Source organism: Cebidichthys violaceus, unplaced genomic scaffold (genome assembly GCF_023349555.1).
Source record: "Cebidichthys violaceus isolate CVI_PGR_0920_01 unplaced genomic scaffold, fCebVio1.0.p SCAF_44, whole genome shotgun sequence".
Lineage (NCBI taxonomy): Eukaryota > Metazoa > Chordata > Actinopteri > Perciformes > Stichaeidae > Cebidichthys > Cebidichthys violaceus.
Genome location: NW_027176639.1, coordinates 1839583 through 1859424, shown reverse-complemented (window position 1 = coordinate 1859424; position 19842 = coordinate 1839583). Strand labels below are relative to the sequence as shown.

General features: G+C 46.5%; 1 protein-coding gene across 1 annotated transcript in view; it reads right to left on the bottom strand.

The window, feature by feature from the left end:
• The window catches only part of pkd1a (polycystic kidney disease 1a), a 50124-nt gene that overhangs the window by 20283 nt on the left and 9999 nt on the right, over nt 1-19842 (bottom strand). Inside the window, exons 2-22 of the mRNA XM_068729133.1 lie at nt 17614-17685; nt 17406-17474; nt 16392-16463; nt 14459-14622; nt 13893-14143; nt 13353-13613; nt 13103-13274; nt 11488-11665; nt 9791-10005; nt 8763-8884; nt 8507-8657; nt 7219-7481; nt 6731-7111; nt 6082-6564; nt 5783-5914; nt 5133-5308; nt 4331-4461; nt 1572-4189; nt 1106-1303; nt 719-1018; nt 163-608 (exon numbers count right to left, since the gene is read on the bottom strand). Coding sequence (XP_068585234.1) covers nt 163-608; nt 719-1018; nt 1106-1303; nt 1572-4189; nt 4331-4461; nt 5133-5308; nt 5783-5914; nt 6082-6564; nt 6731-7111; nt 7219-7481; nt 8507-8657; nt 8763-8884; nt 9791-10005; nt 11488-11665; nt 13103-13274; nt 13353-13613; nt 13893-14143; nt 14459-14622; nt 16392-16463; nt 17406-17474; nt 17614-17685 — 6855 coding nt within the window. The remainder of the gene's footprint in view (nt 1-162; nt 609-718; nt 1019-1105; nt 1304-1571; nt 4190-4330; nt 4462-5132; nt 5309-5782; nt 5915-6081; nt 6565-6730; nt 7112-7218; nt 7482-8506; nt 8658-8762; nt 8885-9790; nt 10006-11487; nt 11666-13102; nt 13275-13352; nt 13614-13892; nt 14144-14458; nt 14623-16391; nt 16464-17405; nt 17475-17613; nt 17686-19842) is intronic.

Below are 19842 nucleotides of genomic sequence, written 5' to 3'. Positions count from 1 at the left end.
GAGAACTTGTAAACCCAGCTAGTCATCAAGTCATTGGTCCACAGATCAGCAGCCGAGCTTCTTCTTCTTTCAACCGTTGTTTCTACATAAAACTTTGAGACTCTGGGTGGAATTATTTAAGAAATTAGAAAACAAAGAGGGACATTTTGTTCCTCCACTGACCTGGTAGCCATGACGCTGAGCTGCAGACAGGCGGCCTTCCACAGCGGCACGCCTTCATAGGACATAGAAAACACCAAGGTGTAATTCCTTGCAGCTAGAGCCATCTTAGGCAACGACAGCTGCAGCCGCCGCACATCCACCTCCACCGGCAGGCGAATTACCGGGACCAGCATGGACTGATAGGGCTCAGTCGGCACCCCAGAGGGAATGTATGGGCCTTTGTCATTATCGCAGGAGGACGTCGCGAGGATCTGCCAGAGGTACTGAGCTCCGTAGCGAAGGCAGCCTTTCAGGTCCACACTAGCTTCCACCAGAGTAGGCTGGTAGCGCCAGATGGCCAGACGGGGGGCTTGAACCACCTGCACCTCTGGCTCCTCACACTCTAACACACTGATGTTTATCTCCACCTGGGCCAACACCCAGCTCACCAGGTTACTGCAGTTCACCTGCATGGAGAGACAAGAGACATCTCAGACAGCTTCAAACAGCTTCATATCTTATAGATCAACAATGAATCTATAGGGCACATGGAATAATGTAGTTCAAAGAAACATACTTGGACCATGTAGTGTCCTGGGTGTCTGTACTCATGACCCACAGTCGTGGTGTTTGTGTGAACAAGAGTGGAGCCGTCGCCAAAGTCCCACAAGCACTCCACAGGACTAGATCTGGGTGTGAGATTTGCCATCAGGGTCACCGTCTTATTGATGAAGGTGTCCAGAGGCGCTGCATGCAGAACGGCTGCCGTCAGCAGGTTCTGCACCAGGATGTGCATGGTGACGTTCTGAGCATGAAGCGCGTTGAGGGCCTTCACGTAGATGGTCAATAAACCTGCTTCTTCTGGCGTGTAGAACACCTAGGATTGTGTGAGATACATCACCGTTTAACAGCGGTTTGCTTTAATGCGATATATATTCGTTATAATTATTGAAATAGGTCTGACCTCTTTGCCCATATGTGACGCCTTGTGGAGGTGGTGTAGATCAAAGGTCCACAGGAAATGAACGGGCTTGCCCGTCAGGATGTTGGCTACAAACGTTCTCTTGACCCCCACAGGGATCGCGGCACAGCTTCCCTGGATGGAAAGTCCACGCACCGGCTCCATCACCTCCACCTGGAGGTGTCGGCTCTTGGAACTCACCTGGATTGTCATATTGCAACAGAATATGTGCACTTCATCAGTTCAATTAAATCTTGCTGGCTTTGACAGTCAAAAGTAGAACATGTGTCATTTATTTATTCAATGGTAAATGTTACCAAAAGCTGTACATGTTATACATCTGAGATATGACATGAAGTTCATTTCATGGAATAGTATCGTGTGCGAGGACTGTTTCTAATGTTTGAATGTCATCTTAAATCTCTTATATATGATCTTAACGTCTGCTATCCGTCTTCTTTGACTGTACCTGGTTGAGAGCGGTGAGGTCCACCATGTACGTGTCCACCCTACTGAATGTGTGGCCGTAGGTTTGGTTGGGTTGAAGGTAAACGGTGGCGTCTCCGCCGATGCTCAGGGTGAGGAGAACATCCGTGCCTGCCGCCATATATGTGGTTAAGTTCACCTTCTCACCGACTGCTGCGATGTTTTTACTCGCCCTCAGCTCCAAACCCTGAATCTTGTCCTGAACAAAGAACTCTCTGGAAGCCACTTGCCCGCTGACGTCGTTGGTCGCGTTCACGGTAACGACGGCTGTTTTTGCCTCCTGGAAAATAAGAGACGTTTTCTTTCCCGTTTCTGTTCTTCCTTTAAACTGCCATGTCCACGTCACGTTTGTTCCCGTCAGCACTTCTCCCTGGAGCGAGACGTTGACGCCTGTCGCTACATAACTCTGCTCTGTCACATCGGTGGCTGTGAATCTTAGACCAGAAATGACTTCCTGGACACTGACAACCTTTGACTCGACCTTTGAGCTAACCTCATTGAAGACCTCCACAGTCACTAGCTTGAGGCCGGGACTGATGAAGGAGTGAGTCTTCCAGCGCTTGTTCCACTTCAAAGGGTCCCCATTCACAGACCAGAGGTACTGCAGGTCCGAGCCTTCGACACTCAGTACTGTCAGGTTAGTCGAAGCATTGACTGCAACTGGGTTGTCGCTGATCTGCAGGTCCACCCCTCCAGCTGGTTCCAGAAAGTGGATGGTTCTGTTGACGGACAGCTGGCCCAGGAGGTTGGCTGCCCGGAGAAATACGTTGCATGGGCCTGGAGTGGAGAAGTTCACCTCCACTGTCTTCCCGCTTATGTTGAAACTCGAGCTGAGGGGTTCTAGCTCTCTGATAAGGCTCCACGTGAACGTCATGTTGGTTCCTTCCTTCAATCCTGCGTGAAGGTGCAGAACACAGTTTGTAGCAAAGCAACAACCGTCCAATCCCGAGCCTCCTCCGATCTCCTCCTCTGCTATAATCTGCAGCCCCTCCAGCTCACGTTGGACATACAAGAAGATGCTCGCTTGAGTCGTTCCTATGTCGTTCTCCGCTGTCACGATGATGTTGAAAGTGCCAACGGAGCGGAAGGTGTAGAACATGGTGTGCGTCCCTGGGATTGGTGTGCAACGATCACACAAGATCCAAGAAAACCGGACACCATCTCCCTCCTCCATATGGGCCTCGAAGTGAACCGAGGCATTGAGAGGGACATTTACCAAGCTGGCGTTGACGCTCAATCCGCGGATTGATGCAAGCACAGCAACAGGTAAAGTGGTGTGGTTCCTGCTAACGGTGTTGGCTGCTGTCAGTGTAATATTGTAGTTTCCAGAGACGTTGAAGTTATGGGGGATGTTCTGACCTGTAAGCACATTTCCATCTCCAAAGCTCCAGACGTAGGTGACATTGGAGGCCATGGAAGACGTTGTGAAAGCGTACGGTGCTCTGAGAGTCAGGTTATTGTATTTAGTGCCATTATGTTGAATAACAATTGGACCAATGGGCATCAAGACCTCAATCAACACGCTGGTGTTACTGGTGGAGATGTTGTTGAAGACAATGACCGTCACACTGTAGTGACCTGGGTTTTTATACGTTGTCAGGATGTTCCCAGAGCCACTGACGAACATAAGGTCTTCTCCTCTACCAAAGTCCCACTGGTAGCTGTAGTTAAATTCTGGCTCAGCTCTGGCCTGGAACCGGATCTCCTCCCCGACAGCATAGTGTGACTTCTCCAGGGTGAGGCTGATGTTAGTTAACGCTGGCTGCACACACACCCAGCTGAAGAAGTTTGCCTTGGTGGCCTTGTTTACCCCGCTGGAGAGAAGCAGGGAGAGGCGGTAGTTCCCACTGGTCCAGTAGGTGTGCGAGACTCTGGAGTTGCCGTGGTGCGTCTCGTTTGGGCTTCCGTCCCCGAAGCTCCATTCATAAAGATGAGCCGATGCGTTACCGGACACCCAGGCCTGAAAGTTGATGGGGGTCTGCTGTTGGACACACCCGGACGGCTCAATCTTCACGACTTGGAAGACGAACACCTGCACTGGGAGGATCGTCCAGCCAGAGCTCACAGCGTTCACGGCCGTCACATTCACCGTGTAGTTGCCATCTTTGATATAGCTGTGAGACACATCGGGTGCGGATTGCGTGTAGACGGTCTCATCTCCCATTGAGAATGTCCATGTGATGTTATTACCTAATGCGAGGTGTGCTCGTACCGAAGTAGGACTGTGGAGCTCCGTCGGAGAGGAGCTTTCAGCCGTTAAATCTTCAATCTCCTCATACACGAACATCTCGGCACAAGCCTCCATAGAACTGATGGTGTTGTTAACCGATACGCAGACATTAAAGACGCCGCTCTGTGCAAAGGTGTGCGCCACGCGGCGACCTTGCAGCGGGGCGGAACCATCTCCAAAGAGCCAGTCGTAGTGAATGCCATAGGGGGAGGGCAGAGGGTGAGCCTCAAAATCGGCTGATTTGCCAGTGAGGAGGAGCAGCGGCTCCGTCTGTATGTCGACACGAGTGAGGATGCTGTAGACGCTCATGTTGATGCTCTGACTGATGTTCTCATAACGATTGGACACCGACACCAATGCTGTGTATATTCCTGCACAGAAGAAGGAAAAGCTCTCTGTCATTGTCTGGCAGATTAAAACATTTGAATCTTGAGTAAATTGACACACAGTCAAGCTAAACTGGCAGCTGCTCCATTAGTGACGCTGCTGACAGAAAGACGGGCGAGGCTCACCTGGCTGAGAGTAAATATAGGTGACGTTGTTGCTCAGAAGGACCTGATTGGGGGAGTCTGGGCAGAGGAGGGGGGGGGCGTAGGGAGGCTTGTATTCAAATTCCTTATATCCACCGTCACCAAAAGACCATCTGTCGAACAGCAGAGACGATGTGAAAGCATTAAATGAGGACCATCAAAGAAAGAAATATGGATATTAGATGAATACATGTGTGGTAACCATTTCCATTCACACATGAACGCTTGGGAACAGACACACACACACACACACACACACACAGTCACTAGCTGGAAAGTTGAAGAATGTTGTCTGACGAGGCAACAGAGGATTTGGAGGAGGAGAAGTGGAAACTCAAAACTCTAGAAGCCTCTCTGGCCCAAGCATGGTGAGTGTAGAGGAAAACTAAGTGAAAGAGTGCGCCATGGTCGGGAGGGTAGAAATGTGAAAGAGGGCGGGAGAGAAGAGAGTAAAAGAGAAAGAGTAGATGGGGGGGGGGGGGTACAGGGGAAACAGCCGAGCAGAAGGAAAATTCTTGTCAGCAATCTGCTCTGACCACACGGCTATAAATCCAAGGCTCTGCTTGGTTTGACTGCTGCAGAGCTATTATGGAGCACAGGAGACAAAAACAGAGAAAGGAGCGAAGAGGAAGAAGAGGAGGAGAAGAAGGGAGCAGTGACACACTGTGTCTTCACTCAGCCTTAAACAAGAAGGGGAAGAAGAGACCGAGTTATTGTTGCTTTAAAACACTCCACAGAACACATCCGTTCATCTGTCATGAATCTACCCCCCCACTGTTAATACCGGAAGGTGGCGGCCACAGACATGTCGACGAGCACAGAGGTGGTGAGCGTCTGAGTGGAGCCCTGAGGGACCACATCTGGCACACCCTTCACTGTGAGGTTGGCCACGGGCTGCAGCCGGTCCACAGTCACGTTGAAATGCTCCGTGAGGGTGCTGACGTGGTTCATGGCCGTCACCTGGGAAAAGATCACATGACCGAGGAAGACCATGGAAGACAGCTGGTGAGAAGCTGAAGTCTCGTCGCTTTGATTGTGACCGAACGAGTAGCGCTGAAACTATCGGTCTATATCGACAGAGAAATGATCTGCAACTACTTTGATAATCTCTTAGTCCTTTCAATATTTCTTTTAGGATTCAATGTTATGTTCAGACTTTCTTAAATGTGAATATTTTCTGGTTTTGTCTCATTTTTAAGGACAGTTATCGATCAGCAGTTATTTGAGAAAATAGTCTGCAGATTATTTATTCAAGAGTTAAGTAAAGTTGTTCATTTACACTCATTTGCACACATGTTGTCAGATAGATGACCATTTAGAAGCTGTATATTAAAAACAAACCTCATGTAAACGTAATAAAAACAATGAATATTCCGGTATGAATGGAGACAGAAAGGACAGTCCGGCAGTATGACTCGTCAGAAGTGAACTCACAGTGAGCTTGTAGGTGGCAGCGTGCTGGTAGATGACATTGAGGACGGTGTTGTAATAGGTGAAGTACGGCTTGTCATCCACTGTCCATTTAAATGTGGGGCTGGATCCTTCCAGCACTGATGCTGTGTAGCTCTAAAACACACACATGTGAAGACACGATAGAAAGACTCTGCAGAGTGTGTACAGTATCATCAACACCAGTGAAGCACACACACACACACACACACACACACACACACACACACACACACTCACAGACGCTCACACACACACACACACACACACAGACAGATGCTCACCACGACCGACTCCATCAACACCCTGTGAGCAGGATGCGGCTGCACCACCAGTACTCGGAGTGGTTCTTCCAGGCGTACGACAACAGACAGGCTGGCCTCCGTCACGTTATTGTGGGCCTCCAGCTCCACCTGCACCGGACTTCTCCGCTCCTCCGTCCCCAATCTCAGATCCAGCACCGCGTACAAGCTGGGCTCCGTGACCTCGACCCCCGACTCTGAGCCCGCCCCGGGCTGACAGAGTCCCGGACTAGAAGAGAACTCTTCGGGGCAGTCGGGCTGGAAGGTCACGCTGTGATTGCCGCCACGCCGCGAAGCCTTCGTTAGGTAGCGTGACCGGACCCGGAGCAGCAGCTGGGAGTCGTTGGGCTGCAGGTAGAGGGTGCCGTTCTGTGGGGGGGGGTGGAGGATCGTCAAACCCAGAGGAGGCACCACACGCAACGGGCACGATGCTGAGGCCGGGTATGATGGTTCAGCTGAAGTCACCTGGAATTCATAGATTACATTTACATTACATACAGAATTACCAATATAGGACAAAAAGGGGCGAAGACAAATACATCATTTATACAGCAAAACTCATGTTTATTAGCCAGTGTCTTGAATTTAAATATGTGATGCATGCTGGGATTTGTCAGCTTTGATGTATTACCAGCAGGCTGTAGAGTCCGGTCTGGGGTAGACCAGCAGACAACTGTGGTCCCTGCAGCTGAGTCTCGCTGTGTCCCACATAGAGCACCCTGATGGGGCAAACTACTTCCTCCAGCCAGCCTCCCTCGCCGTCCTCCACCAGGGCCTTCACGTCAAGCTCCGGGGCGGGCTGAGGGTCGGCGTCGTGGTCAGCCGGGGCGTCTGTTGACGGCCCGGTGTTGTTGATCCAGAACCATTCTGACTGGTTGAGGGCAAAGACAGGTTGTCGCCACATTGAATGCGGGGAAGATTGGCAGCGGAGAAGGGATGCGGGGCCAGCATCGTGCTGCAGGGCGATGACATCACCACGGGAAACCAGCAGGTCCTCCAGTTGTTCTTGTACCTGGGAGGAAGAAGACAAGGCCTTGTTCAACAGCTGCTCCGCCTTAACCGTTTGACCAATCTGGCTGTAGACACAGTCAAACTAAAGCTGTCAGTAAATCCTCTCACCAGTACGTGTGCAGCCGGTCCTGCTGGGAGAGTGAAGACCACCTCATTCTGCAGGGTGTATCTGGGCCTCAGAGCTCCAGGGGGCATGAGGTGAGCCTGTGTGCAGTTAGGACAGGCAGACGGCCGGCAGGGACTAAGGAGGGGAAGACACCGGTGCTGGAAGGGACACCACTGCTCCAGTCGGGGGCAAGAGGGCAGATCACCGCTCCTGGTGTCATTAGGGACACAAACAGCCACCGGGGCACATGCTGGACCTCCACAACCTGAGGCACAAGATGCATCTGGTTTTAATCATTTACTGTTAGTTGAACTTTAGACATATGATTATTAAATAAATACAACCAGATCACATGTTTTATAGACCTAAGCACAATGTGAATCTTAAAAGTTACTCTAAATGTCAAATAAATGTAGTGGAAGAAATAGTACAATACTTTCCTCTGACATGTATTACAGTAGAAACATACAGTCGAAATACTCAAGTAAAGCAAAAGTATCGAACAGAATCAAACTGTCTCTGCAAAACAAGCAGACAAGTCTGCACTTCTGGATGTGTGTGTGTGTGTGTGTGTGTGTGTGTGTGTGTGTGTGTGTGTGTGTGTGTGTGTGTGTGTAGCGGGAACATGATTAGCGTGAGAGGTCGATACATCCATCTACGAGGAGGGAAGAGGAAACGTTCTCTCTGTGGATTAATAATCCAGGAATCTCGTCTGCGGCTGCGTTCACACATTCATGTCTTTAACGAGCTGCTCTGCTCCCCGTGAGCTTCTCTTTCTCACATCGTTCATGTGCATCTGCTCCTCGGTCCACTGCACGTCTCAGTGGAGAAGTCCAAAATAACCAAAAACAACAACACAGAAAGCCTCCTCATTGTGTGCGTTGTGCCGAGCAGCGTTCAGTAGTCAGTGTCTGGACGAGGACTGGAGCTCAGAAGGGAGCTGACCTCGATTGGTGTTTTCTTCCTCTTCTGTTCTGCACTTCTTCTTCATCTCCATTCAAAATGTACTTTCATGTTGACCTAACCTGGCACCTTCAGACAAGGCTGGTCAGAGAGTGTGTGTGTGTGTGTGTGTGTGTGTGTGTGTGTGTGTGTGTGTGTGTGTGTGTGTGTGTGTGTGTGTGTGTGTGTGTGTGTGTGTGTGTGTGTGTGTGTGTGTGTCTAACTGGCGGTGTGGGGGTGCAGATGGCTTATGTTTTTTTTTTAAACACCTGCTGATACTCACCAGCAATGTGCGGATGGTTCTACATGTCGAGTGTGTGTGGGAGAACGTTTGTATGTGTGACTCACTGGGCAGCAGCAGGTGCAGGCCGGGATAGTGACAGTGAGGTCTGAAGGTCTGGAAGCGGACGTGGATCTGTGAACGGAGATCCGGAGTCACAAACTCCAGAGAGGACAGACGACCTGCCCGAACGAAGCTCAGCGCTGGGAACAGCAGCACCTGAGGAGAGGAAGGAGGAGGAACACCGACGGAAGATTTGATGAAAGGAAGCTTTAGAGGAGCAAAGTGTGGCGATTGAATAAACGAGGGGGCGTTCCTCCTCACCTCTACGCCACCTCTGGGAGGTGGTGGAGTCGAGAGCGGAGCGGACGGGGCGCGGTGCAAAGGATTATGGGAGGGAAACACGGCTAGGCCCACGGTGTAAATCCCTGCATCTGGAACACGCACTGTAGAGAAAGAAGAAGAGAGGAGGCAAGGTGACAAAAGAGGAGGGGAGGATTTAGGAATTTAAGAAGAGTGGAGAAGAGGCAATTTATAAGACATTCAGCTTTGAGAGCAGTGTCAGATTGTGCTGGTTCCTCTGAAGTCTGTCGACTCTTTCAGCCTCATTAAGAACTTAAACCCAGTTTAACTTCTGCTCGAGATCAGTCTGCACAATGTTACGTTATGTGACTTCATGAGGCGACGTGAACGCCTCACTAGTACCGCAGAACATTCTCAAGTTCACGATGACTAAATGAGGAGGCCTTCTATTCACGGACTCCTCCATACGTTGAATGTAAACGCACCACTGCCTGCTTGTGTCCGCTCACATTACATTAGATGTCATGTTGTTATTTGGAGTTGTCTCCAACTCTGCAAATGAGCTGTTGGTCAAGTATAGATATCCAGCTCCACATATAGAAGATATGAAGTCTGCTTATTGAGTTTAAATAAATACAATATATATATATATATATGTATATAGTATAATATACATAATGCTTGATTGTTCTACAGACGCTGTATGTACTGATAGAGGTTGTGACAAATGGGAACACTTGTTTTACAATTAAGTGTGTCTGCAACAAAACTATGACATTTGACCTGTAGAACTGCTTCCTCGTCTGGAAACGTCGTTCTTCAGCACAAACAAATCCTTATCGGCCATAATATTCTGAGTAACAGCAAAGATAAAAATTATAGAGGAACAGGAAGCTTCTTACACAAGGAGCAATCTGTGTCAAGGCCAAGGTTCTCCAAGTAGAGATGGAGCTTCTTGTGTTTGTGACTTGTTATGAAAGGCCCGTTACATTCTCCATTCTCCATTCTCCATCTGAGCCTCAGTTTGATTACTTGAAGTATGTCATTACCTTGGGGGTTGTACTGGCAGACGTAGGCCCGCATGGCGTTGCATTGGTGTGAACTGGTCTGCGCTCGCTGATCGAGGGACACGCACACGTTTCCTCGGGCGATGGTGGACCGAGGAGGCGGGCCCTCCTCTCCCTCTCGCGCATCGGAGCCGTTCACCCAGCGCAGTTTACCCGGAGAGTCGACGTCACTGAGGCCCAGCCACGCACCTCGCTCCCTGGGACGGGAACAGACAGGTGAACAGATTAACACAGCGACCCAAACTTCAGAAGATAGTAAGCGCACATGAAATGATTCATACAGACGGAAAGATGTAATGTTCATAGATGTCCTTGAATCAATGAGGGCCTCAAACAGTGACAAAATAAAGTCAATCAATGAGTGCAGCAGGAGAAGGCATGAGAATGAGCTTTGATTGAGCCCCAGCGGGACCTTAAGAGAGGGGATGTCACGTATCGACGACGCTCTGTGATTACAACAGGAACCCCACGAGTCCACTAATGGACTGCACGCTTTCATTAGCTGTGAACTGGAAACAAAATGGTTTTCTCTCCAAAAGAAGAGTTGGAGCATGACTCACTGTGATCTGAAGACAGACACGAGGAAATGGAAGAAAGCGTCAAACGTTTCAGACATTCTGTTTGATTCTGGTTTTACTCGTGTTCTAAACGTTCACCCAGATAAAAGCATTTCACTTCTCCGTCTTGTTTTATTTCTTTCTTTTATCTTTCGGTCGACTTTTCTAAAACTGAAATGTGTGAAAACGACATCTGAAGGAGTGGACAGGGGTTCAAGAACACAAGCAGAGAGGAAGCAAGAAGAACGGGTCTCTGTGGCAAAAACAAGACCTGATGTTAAAAAAAAGAGCTCCTTATATAAGCGAGGAGGAGGAGGAGCACATGAGGAGGAGGAGGAGAGAGGGGAGCAGCTCCATCTGCAGCAGGTTTTTTCTTCTCTCATCCATTACGAGGGCAGGGCCTCTACCCTCACACACACACACACACACACACACACACACACACCACACACACACACACACACACGCAACCTGTGGACTCCTCCTCCCAGGGTGTTAAAAGTTACAATGCAGCTGTGCTTTTACAGATGTGTGTTTTTGCGACCCGCTGACCTAAACACCAGAACCAGGGGTCTTCAGACCAACACGAGTCCAGAAACATTCGTCACGAAGCAAAGTCAAATCCAGAGCTTATCGCACAGACGTACAGTAGAGCAGCAGCATTTCACTACTACACATACTATTTCATTATTGTTCTTTAGCTCCACTGTTACCATGACTGAGCCTCAGGTCACGATCACGAAACACAGCAATGCCAGATAACAATATGAATGAATGAATAGATGAGATGAGAAAGCTTAAAGGCATGACCTTCATAAACATGATGACAAATTAAAAGTACTGCCCTTGAAAAGACGTGCACACACATCCAAACATGTACCGTGTGATCGTCAGTTATTGAAAGCTCTGTTTCGAGTGTCTGAGTCTCTCACAGCCTCATGCAGGAAGCGATATATAAGAACACATGTATTCTTATTTTGATTTGTGAGATTCATTAATGTGTTCTTATTTCTGCTCTTCTTCAGTAAGAGGACATTTTACAAGTGATCGAGAGCACTCTGACCAAGAGAAGAGAACGGAAAAAACACACACACACACACACACACACACACACACACTCACTGAGTGACTTTGGGTGCCAGCAGGTTACGCAGCGCGTCACTCCTGACTGTCGCCAGATCCCCTCCGCGGTCCGAACACTGCTGTCGAGCGTCCGTCCAGCTCAACTCGCCCGGAACGATCTGGAAGCAGCGCGAGGACTCGGCGTGGTACACCCCGTCCTTTGGGCAGTGAGGGGAGGCTGGCAAAGGACGGGGACATTCACGTGACTTCTCAGATGTCTCGAAATCACACTTGCAACGTTATGGACAGATATACAATCATTATATGATCGAGTTTCAAAAGACTTCCTGACAAAAACACTTTGAAGCTTTCAAAAAAATACACGACGGCTTTAGGATTTGATAGACACTCTAGAAACTGCTGGGTTAAAAATAAGTAAGCCAGCACTGGGTTGTGATGAACCAGCAGGTTTGGGTTATAGATTCTTCTCAAAATGTGCAAAAATCACATCTGCACCTCTATTGCCATATCAATAAAATGAGTTTAAAAGTTGAGGCAAACACAGACAAGAGAATAAGATTAAAATAATAAAAACCACAAGAGACTTTAAAGACAGAGCTGTCCTACAAGGACACACACTCGCAGACAGACAATGACGTTTCTTTTCACTTTGTCCTCTGATGAATCACATTAGTAAACTATGGCCTTGTACTGCCTCTCTGTCTTCTAAAGCTCCATCTACCTCTGTAGAAACCAGGCCTACAATACACCAAAGAACCAAGAGACACACAACAAATACAAACATATTAACACACCGTCATGAAGGAGGCGGGGCAGGAAGGAGGGACAGGCTGTGTCTGCTTATAAAGAGACTGTGAGTGTCTGTCTGTGTGACAAAGCGGGACAGGACTGATGTTTCACTGATGGATTACTCTACTCCGGCCAACTGCAGGAGATTCAATAAACTCACATTGAGTGCAGAGGAGTAGCTACAAACTGAAAACACATGTCGTGTACCTGCTGGTCACGGGCCCAACAGGAAGCAAGAGCTTCCAATGGGCTTCATAGTGGAGGGGATGCGGACCGTACTACTTTGACTAGAGGACAGAGGGGTGTTTTCATCGTCTTCCCTGACCTAAACAATCTACAGTGTGAATATTTCTGTGTTGGTATGATTAGAATACATATATAGTAAAGAATAGCATAGTTTACAGTGATTGTCTTAGTTGTTCTGATGATGTTATTCTATTGTCTTAATTGATTTTGGACCGTTTGGTTTGACTGTAGGAGGAGCTTCCTGTTTAAACGCTCTCACAGGAGCTCAGACTTGTTGGAAACACAGTTACAACTAGCTGGTGACGTGAAGAGTTGGTCGAAGCTGAAAGAGAGAATATTGGGCTGATCCATGTGTAAACAACTCATTTCTGTTGACCCAAAAACATATTCTTGCAGGTTTAAAAGAGCCAAATCCTGTCGTTCTCACGTCTTTGTAACATCCTGTCGTAATGTGGAGTTGATGATGTGACTCTGGAGCGTTGCTCATGAGACTCGTATCCTGTTAAACCCACAGAGATCCACACGGCTGATTGGCTGGTTACTCTGAGCAGTTTAGCGTCACCGTGTCTGTGCCGATCAGGGCATTGACTGTCGATCGGTGTCATTCGGTGCATCTTACCTTTGGCGACCTGGACTCCGTCCTTTGAAATCGTCCAGTCTACATTCACGCCATCAGCACCCCAGCTGACCAGAGTGATCTCTAGGCTCTTATTGGCCACAGCTAGAGGCGGACAGCGCAGCTCCAGTTTGGGGGGAAGTGTCACGGTCACTTCTCCGCGTGCTGTACGCACCTGAACACATACAACATATTAAAACCACATGTAGTTATGTTAAGAGCTGCTTTAGATGTCCTGTTGTCTCTCCCTCACCTCCTTGTGTCCGGCCCAAGCCATCACGCTGACCGCATAATGTCCCGGGAGTCCATATTTGTGAGCCGCGGCGGTGGCCCCCGTTTCTGTGGTGTTGACTCGGGATGAAAGGTCCCCGAAGTCCCAGGACAGTGTCACCGGAGTGACCGAGGACGCGGCGGAGAAGCCGATGCTGTCGTGGACGCTTTGCAGCGTGAGAGGCTTCAGCGAGACGGCGAAGTCCACCGCAAACACGTCGTGAGCCAGAGTCCACCCGCATTCCTGTGTAGAGAGGGAGCCGTGTGAGGAAGAGGAGGTAACTGCTCTGATTCACTATAAACACATCTTGATTTTCAGTGGGAGTTCTGGATAACTTCTCTTCGGTTGCTCTGTACAGCGGCCCTGATGTAGGGAAGCGATTCAAGCCACAGAGGGAAGCTGTCGGTAGATTACAGAAGGTTTAGAGGAAAGCCCGAAGGTTGTGTTTACAAAAGAAGGAACAAAGCAAGAGGCGGAAGCTACGCTTGAGGAGCTCTTTGATGTCTGACGTGTGCTGCGTACCTTCATCACGAGGGGGTTCGTACAGGCAGCGGAGCACTGAGACTCGCTGATGAAGTTCGGCTCTGAGTTTGTGCTGCAGAGGCACTCGTGTCTCGCCCCTAAGCCCCCGTAGCGGTGCGACGCAGCAAAGCACACGCTGTTACACTGGTCACGCGTGAAGTTTCCAGGTGTGGAGGAAGAGAAGATGACAAGCTCACTCCGTCCTCCTCCTCCACTGCTGCTGTCCTCAAGACAAGCTGCATAGTTGAGACCTGGAGAAGAAGGAAAGGTTGTCAGTCAAAACTTTGATCCGCATCAGACCTTCTCTGCCCAAACCAGCAAAAGAAGTCAAAAGAGGTCAACTCATGAGAAGATTCACTATTTTGGCCTGTTGGCTAAACATCAAGCACCCTTTGCTTTGATGTCTTTCTGGGTTCAGCTTGGGAGAGAGACTTCATGTTAGGTCTAGAAAGTCCCTCAACTACTCCTGTTATGTGACACATGAATCTGAAAAGACGGGAGGTTTTTGTGTTTGTCCTTTTTGTGACGTGTGCGAGAGTCTGCATGAGCGTCTGTTGGCTTCGTACCACAGGTGAGCAGGCTGACATTGAGCAGCGGCTGCTGCCGCAGCTCAGGAGGGTTGTTGCACAGCATGGCGTCCGGCCGACGAACTCGCACCCCTTTCTCCTGCAGCCAGCTGACCAGCCGGAACAGCTTACAGTCACAGTCGAAGGGGTTACTGCTGAGGTCGCTGGGGGAGAGGAGGACAGGGAGGAGGTGGGAGTCATGGTGAAACACAGGAAAGTTACTATAATACTCCAACATTATTCACAGATATAATATCAGAGAGTTGACGGTTAGAAAAACCAGCTCCGGCCAAAAGTCAAACAAAATACACCGAAAATAAGATGATCCGTTCAGTTGTCGCATCTTGTTTTGTGGCACATTAGTCATCAACGTGCCACAAGGGGAGGACTCCTGGAGGCTGCGTCCATTATAAGCATTATAAGCTAACTATTGATCAAACCATAATGACAATATTACAAGATGCAAAGTGTAGTTAAATGTGACTTTTCATTGAAGGAGTAGGAGAGAACCTTTGGCAGAGGTTAGCGTTTCCGCCATTGCTTACAATTCAGTTTAATTCAGACTTAATTAAGGAGGTCCGTAGCTTCAATGAAGCAGAGCAGAGCAGGTGTTTCACCAACATCAACAAACGTTTGGCTGCTGCTTCTCCTGAGCTGTGAGCAGCAGCCTCGTACCGTCGTTAGAAGACACTGTGATTCCCCGCATGCTGCCTTTTCTTTTTGTAAAAATGCCACAGGTGGTGAGTACGTAGTGAGGAACAAGAGTTTAAAAAAGAGTCTTCACCGTCACTGATCTCATCCTGAAACTACAAGCCAACAGGTTTCAACGCCGTCTGTGAATGTGCTTCTGGTCTGACTACTTAGCCTCATTACACACTTTAAAGGAATAATATGAAGGACTTCTGGGTGAGTCTGTCCGTCCTGAGAGCCACACAGAGAGCCTGTCCTTCACTGCATTCACTCTGTGAGGAGCTGTGGGTGTCTGCATGAGTGCTTTGGAGCGTAAATGTCATGAAACAATCAGAAAACAACGTTTTATTTCAATGATTCACTGTTTTATTCTCACTAACGCCGCTCCCTCTCTTCATTCACTCCATCGCTTCTCTCTCTCTCTCTCTCTCTCTCTCTCTCTCTCTCTCTCTCTCTCTCTCTCTCTCTCTCTCTCTCTCTCTCTCTTTGTGTCTTTACAAACCTGTTCACTATGACTGTTTCACATTTGTCCTTTAAGGACATTGCCGGAAAAGGAAGAAATCAGGAAACACAAACTTTCTGTCTTCTTTACTTCTGACCATCATGATATTACTCTTGCATTAGGTCAAAAACGTTACCATATTATGGACATATATATATCTATGTATATAAAATCACTATATCTTCAGCGTACATAAATGAGGTTGTTACAAACCGTCCGCCTGCTCCACTTCCATGTAACTGCAGTGATAAATCTTTAGAAACAGGCTGCACTACACCACCTGCTGACATGTCAGTCTGCCATAGAACAGACGGGACAAAGAACATCAATGAGGAACAAATGCATGAAGTGAGCATGAAGGGAAGTCACGGGAAGAGAAGAAGAAATGGTGATGATGATGATGATGAAAGACAGAGGAGAGAAGCTGGAAGACGTGGAGCAAGAGATGGAAGGAGGGACAGACGGTCGTAGGACATGTATTTTACCGACTGTCTGTTAACTTACACTTTTCTCAAAAACAAACCTTGTGTTTCATCTGAAGTTCTAGTGAGGAATAATTACTACTCAGTACCTCCCACTGCAGCCTGAAATAAAGCTTCATTCATCTAGAGTGTAGGCGAGATCACTGGAAACGTGCTGCTGTAATAAGCATGTGTGATAAATAGGGTCCAATCATGTTTGATCTATCACGTCATATTTCTATGTTTACTGGAGACACAGAGAGAACAAACAATGACTTACATTTGGGTTAGATTGCAGAGGTTGTCACATATTCTTTCCTCTATGGTGGTGATGAAGTTGTTGCTCAAATCGCTGAAACAGAAAATACAAATAGATAAATAATGAAAACAAGTCTTTAGTCACTTTTCTTGACTGCACCGGTTTGTGGCAATTACTACGATGCCGTCATTTTGGCAAACTAAGTGATGAATGTGTGAGTTTGCCATTTACTAAAAAGCTTGAAGGCAGTGAGTCACTGGATGAATAAAGATGTCAAACGTTTCTTCTACTTTATCATCCGACTGTAAATTGCTGCAAAATGACTTTTAGATTTGTGTTGATCAAAGAAGTGGACATTCCCACGTCGTCTTCACGAAGACATGACTCAGACAACTCTTTATATTTATAACACAACACAGAACTGAGTGATGCAGAGTGCTGAGTCAGGGGTGGCTTAGGAAGGAGGAGGCTTTGATGTTTCTCTCTTTTCCTCTCTCACTCAGGCTCTCCCTCCCTCTCTTTCTATCCAGTAGGCTACATAATGGGGCCGTTGTGTGGTGGTTTTGGAAGGAACTGATGGAAACCACCAGAGTCCTCTCTTAACACACACACACACACACACACACACACACATGCTTAAGCGGCCATTAAATGGGTGGAAGAAATAAGGTAATGGATGGAGGAAGGGAAAGATGGAGGGAGGGGTGGAGGGAGGTTCAGTGGGAGCCTGGAGCGGTAGGCTGTAATTGAACTTAATCGTGCTGTGATTGGTGTGTGTGCGTTGCTGTGTGGGTACGTGTGTGTGCGATGTACAGTGTGTGTGTGTGTGTGTGTGTGTGTGTGTGTGTGTGTGTGTGTGTGTTTTTGTGTGAAAGCTCTCTGGTCCAGTGAGCTCACTCCAGGGATCTCTGCCTATTTAAATCCAGACTAAACCAAGCATTTCTCCCTCCTGCTCTCTTTTTCATCTTCCTCATGCTGCTCTCCTCTCAACCCTGGGTTGAAGAGGTCCTCGTCTTCTTCAGACGTTGTACTCACAGGATGGACAGTGGTCCACAGCAGAACACTCCTCTGGGGAGAACGTTGATCCTGTTCCCTTGGAGATACCTTAAAGATAAATAGATATAAATATATAGTAGAATATATATCGACAGAGCTGCATATAGATTGGTTTTAAGATGCCTGCACACACACACACACACACACACACACACACACACACACACACACTGCTATGCATACTTACAGCTCTCGGAGGCCAGTGAGACGGTCTAGCAGGCTGGTGTCGAGGGAGGAGATGTGGTTCTTGGAAAGATCTCTGCGGGAGCAAACCAACATGTCCACATTTAAAATGCATGCCAGAAGAGCACAGTGTTTACAGGCACACACACACACACACACACACACACGGACGGACACACACGGACGGACACACACACACACACACACACACACACACACACACACACACGGACACACACACACACGGATGTTACAAGTAATTAACCATATGATGTGGAAGTGGAAGTGCTGGGAAAAAGGTGGAGATCAATAAAACAGGAAACATCAAATATGACGTCGCTGTGCCAAAGAACACAATACTGACAACAAGTCAGGATCTTTTGGTTAATATATTTTTTTGCTGTGACACATCACAACACAGCTGTTGTCAGATACATAAATCACACATCATGACCCAGAGATATATATATATATATATCTATATATATATATATATATATCTATATATATATATATATATATATATATATATAGATATATATATATATCTATATATATATATATCTATATATATATAGATATATATATATATATATATATATATATATATATATATATCTATATATATATATATATATATATAGATATATATATATATCTATATCTATATATATATATATATATATATATATATATATATATATAGATATATATATATATATAGATATATATATATATATATAGATATATATATATATATATATATATATATATATATATATATATCTATATATATATATATATATATATATAGATATAGATATAGATATATATCTATATCTATAGATGTTCTGTTTGAGAAGGGTCACCCTTGACTTTAGATCAGTTCATTCAGTCACTGTGTTCACCAGCAGTAGTGAAGTAGTGACAGAAAACGGTCTCTGGACAAATGTAACCCAGGGTCACAATGATTGTGTGTGTGTGTGTGTGTGTGTGTGTGTGTGTGTGTGTGTGTGAGCCCTTACAGCTACCAAGATGCTCCAACATGTAACATGTAGTGGTTTCATTTGGCTAATTGGTTTGTGAATTATTACTGGAAATCATCTTCAGTAGTAGATAAACTCTGAGTACAGGAGAACATTCCTGACAAGTTTAAAAGTAAAGCCAGAGAACTACATATTTAGGTACATATTATGTATTTTGGTGCAAAATAGTAAACTGAGATTGTATATTTACCAATATAAATGAATAAACCAATCTGGAGATGGCTCAATCGATCAAACTTAAGACACCTATGAAGAAATAGAGGCTGAGAGGAATGTCTTTGATGAACACAACGTATCAATATTAGTGATCGTTTCTGAAGACACTTTGACATAATCTAAGGAATTATTATTCTAATTAAGTCAGATTTCAAGTCACTTTCAAATTGACACATTTGAGGAATAAAGATGAGACGAGTAAATTTAAGTTCTTAGTTTTATCTAAAATATTTTATTAAAACAAAACGAATGCACAAACCTGACTCTCTCTCTCTCTCTCTCTCTATATATATATATATATATATTTATATATATATATATATATATATATATATATAAAAATATAAATATACACATGCATATATTTATATATATATTTATAAATTGGGGATACAGTATATCTGCAATCATGCAATTATAATTATAATTATAATGCAATCATGTGTGTGCAGCACTCAGAAACTAAACACTACCACGATCAACTGGAGTCAGTGAGGCACCAGCAGAGAGGCAGGAAATGAGAGAAGTGAATCGGTTGAACAGAGGAGGTGAGCTGCCAAGACATTCAGAGCAGAGGAGGAAGGACAGAGTGGAGGAGAGATAAGTGGCTTTGGGATCCTGAGGGTTCCTTCACAGCCCAGCCTCAGCGGCACGAGAGAACGAAACAAAGGAGAGAAACACAAGGAACCAGAGGTTGTGGGAGGACAAAACACACGTGTGTGTGTGTGTGTGTGTGTGTGTGTGTGTGTGTGTGTGTGTGTGTGTGTGACAGAGTGTGTTCATTTGACACTAATTTCACGGCAACAATTAAAAATCAAAGTCTAAGACAGGAAAATGTGTGTTTGACAGTATGGGAATGTACACTCCTTTCTCTCTCTTTCTTTCTATGTGTGTGTGTGTGTGAACAGAGCTGGACGCCCATTCCCAAAAGGAAACATCTGTACATTCCAGACAAGCTGTGTAAGAAAGAT